Source organism: Tilletiopsis washingtonensis (genome assembly GCF_003144115.1).
Source record: "Tilletiopsis washingtonensis strain MCA 4186 unplaced genomic scaffold FA09scaffold_15, whole genome shotgun sequence".
Lineage (NCBI taxonomy): Eukaryota > Fungi > Basidiomycota > Exobasidiomycetes > Entylomatales > Tilletiopsis > Tilletiopsis washingtonensis.
Genome location: NW_020312012.1, coordinates 168,133 through 171,231, shown reverse-complemented (window position 1 = coordinate 171,231; position 3,099 = coordinate 168,133). Strand labels below are relative to the sequence as shown.

At 64.7% G+C, this 3,099-nt stretch overlaps 1 protein-coding gene across 1 annotated transcript; it reads right to left on the bottom strand.

The window, feature by feature from the left end:
* Positions 1-6: 6 nt before the first annotated feature.
* FA09DRAFT_346505 (SET domain-containing protein) lies at positions 7-2,314 on the bottom strand (the record flags this gene model as incomplete). The annotated part of the gene is made up of 4 exons (XM_025744753.1): positions 1,958-2,314; positions 1,101-1,352; positions 609-891; positions 7-476 (listed from the first exon to the last, which is right to left on the bottom strand). Coding segments are annotated over exons 1-4 (1,308 nt in total), but the record flags the coding sequence as incomplete, so codon positions are not given.
* Positions 2,315-3,099: the final 785 nt, after the last annotated feature.

Genomic DNA, 3,099 nt, shown 5'->3' with positions numbered 1-3,099 from the left:
CGCTCACCTTTTCGATACACCCGCACCATCGCCGCCACTTGCGCCCTGACCTCGGCCGCGCCCCAGTCCATCTCCCGCTCGGCGCGCTTGAAGCTCTGGCGGCGCGCGCAGAGCAGCGCCTCGAGCAGCTCCATGACCTCGCCGCGCTCTTGCAGTGCGCCGCGCGCGGCGGCGCCGTCGCCCCCAGGCGCGGCCGAGGAGCAGGAGGCGTGCCCGAGCGAGGCGTGCAGTTCGGAAAGCAGCGAGGCAGGCGCAGCAGACTCGATGCGCCAGTAATGTGTCTGCGGCTGCGCTTGCGGCTGTGCTTGCGGCTGCGCTTGCGCCCTTGACTCTGCAGCGCTCGCCACGGCCGACTGCGCTGCGCCACTGCTGCTGCTGCTGCTGCTGCTGCTGCTGGCGCCGCCCAGTCGTAGCGACAGCACATCATCCACTCCGCAGGCCGTCGCATCGACAAAGCCGTATGAAGCTAGAAACTCCTGTTCGGTGTTCGGTGTGATGGAACGATGAGTCAACTTTACAGGCCCCCGAAGAGCGAAGAGCCCCGTCATGTAGCAGATCAAGGGATGGAAGGGGAGGGGGTGGGGGGGGGAATGAAGAAAACACCTCACCTCATTGCTCTTCGCTCCGTAGTTGTTGCACACCTGCTGTCCAGGCAAGACCTCTTCCTCGATGGTCCACTGCACAAATCTCTCCTTCTTCTCCTCTGTCTCTACTTCTCCCGCCGCCGCCGCCGTCGTCGTCGTGGTGGTGCTGTTGTTGGTGTCGTCGTTGCCAGCCACGCAGCTCCACGTCACCTGCGCGCCTCTGCGATGATTGCCCGCGTCCATGAGCGGAATCAAAATGGGCCCTGCAGCGTCGTCGAGGCCGGCCAGAGAGGGCGGGAAGGCTCTTCTGTGTGTGGGTTTTGTTTGCAAAAGGAACGCAATGGGGGCAAAACGGCGTAAGCTAGGAGCGGGGGCGGGAGGGAAGGGGGCTCTTGGGCAGCGCAAAGCACAGAAAGAGCAGAGGAAAGATGGATGGAAGGGGTGATGGAAGCGGAGAGAGAGAGAGAGAGAGAGAGAGAGAGAGAGAGAGAGAGAGAGAGAGAGAGAGAAACGTACGAAGAATAAGTGGCCTTCGCCCAGCTCCACAACTGCAGCATCTGCTGCTGCTCGATGTGCCATCCGAGGCATCTCTCAATCCACGTCTGTGCCCTCGCGGCATCGCGCTTCGCCTCGGCCTGCTGCGCGCGCGCAAAGGCGAGCAGCGGCGTGCCGAGCAGCAGCGCGAGTTCGGCGGGACAGAAGAAGAGCGGCAGGAGATGCGTGCGCGGCAGGAGGGCGATGTAGGCGTGCAGATGGGGAGGGAGAAAGCTGGAGAGCACAGAGAGATGACCGCGCGGGGAAGGGGGGGGGGGGTGTCAGTGTGTGCTGCCAAGAGCGCAGAATGGAGTGCAAGAGCAGCATAACGAGCGGGGGGCAAGTGGGATGCCAGGAAGGCAGATCTTACTGCTTTTTCATGCCATCATGCTGATCGGGATGTCCCAGAGCGGCACCTGGCGGCTTTTTGGAGGCGTTGGCGCGCACCGGTAGATCGCCCACCAGCAAACAGCAGCGCTTGGGGGTTTCTGAGGAGGCCCCAAAGCGTGTGCGCTTCGAATCTCTGGCGCCTCTCTGACCTCGGCTTCGCGCCCCAGTGTTTGTACCCTCGCCCTCTCGTGCGCCATGTCCGCACATGCGAAGACAGGCCCCGCAAACACACCCGGACCCCAGTCTCTTTGCTCCCCACATTCTCCCCACCCGCTCTAAGCCTCTGCAACTTGGCCCTCAAGCCCCAAGACTAATTTTTCCTTGCCCGGCTTTGCCCCCGCGCCAGCTGGGCCCGCTAACTTGCACCTGCTCTTTTCCCCCCCCCTTTTGCACGTCCACGCCTCGAGCGCAGAGAAAAGCACACACAAGAGAGAGAGAGACACACTCACCCATCCTCTCGTCTCTGCATTGCCAGTCTTGCGACGACGAGGTAGAGCAGTAGCGCATCCACCTCCCCCTCTGCCCTCTCTTCCTCTCCGCCCGCCAGCCGTCGCAGTTCCCTGCTCGCCCGCTCGCGGCTCAGCACACAGCGCAGCGGCACTTGCAGCACCGCGTCTCCTTTGCGAATGCCCGCCGACGAGGCGCAGAAGAGCCCGGCACCGGTGCGTGCATCGTCGCCGAGCTCGCGCGCGATCGCCGAGTGCAGCGACCCGCCGGCGCGCTGCATGGCGCCAAGGAGCGCGGAGAAGGACATGGCGCGATGAGCAGCAAGGGGAAAAGGGCAAGTTGGAGAGGGCAAAGAAGAGCGCAGCTCGAATGAATGCCCTACTTTTGGCGCGCAAGCCGCGCCGAGCTTCGTCTCGCGCGCGAGAAAGTCGCAAACAAGGATGGCGCGTGCGTGGGAGCACCTTTGCGGCGAGGGGCGCGCCCGCGCCTCACGTCATCTCGCAGCGCGGCGCCAGATTGGGCGGGCATGCCGCTCTCACAGCCGCCGCGCGCCGGGCCGTTCGATGCCGGAGATGCTGCCGCTCTGCACCTGCACCTGCGGCTGCGGCGGCGCCCGCTGCCGCGTTGCGGGGGTGGGCATTCAACCGGGGCTGGGGCAATCGCAGCTGCGCTCAGGGTGCGGAGAGAGAGAGAGGGAGGCGAGACAGAGAGAGGCGGACAGAGCGTGCGCAGCTTCTGCCCTCACAACCACCACTCACCCATCTGCCACTCTCCACTCTCTCTCACCCGCACACACACCGCGCACGCAAGGCGTTGCCCGGCTGGCATCGAAGGGAAGAGCCAAGCCCACTTTTGCGCGTTCGCCCCCCCCCCCCCCCACACATCGCTTCTCTCTCTCTCTCTTCCTCTGCCTTGCTCCTCAGCTCGCACAAGGAGGCTCTCACCTTACCCTCCTTCTCCCACACGCCGCCGCGAGACTCTCTCTCTCTCTCTCTCTCGTTCGAGAGAGAAGGCCAAAATGTCGGCTGCTGCGGCGCAAGAGCTGCCTGCCTACGCGCAGGCTTCGGCAGGCGCCATTGGCTCGGTGCGTGCTTTTTACTCTGCGGCAGGGGGGCGCCCGGGCTGGGGCTGGGGCTGGGGCTGG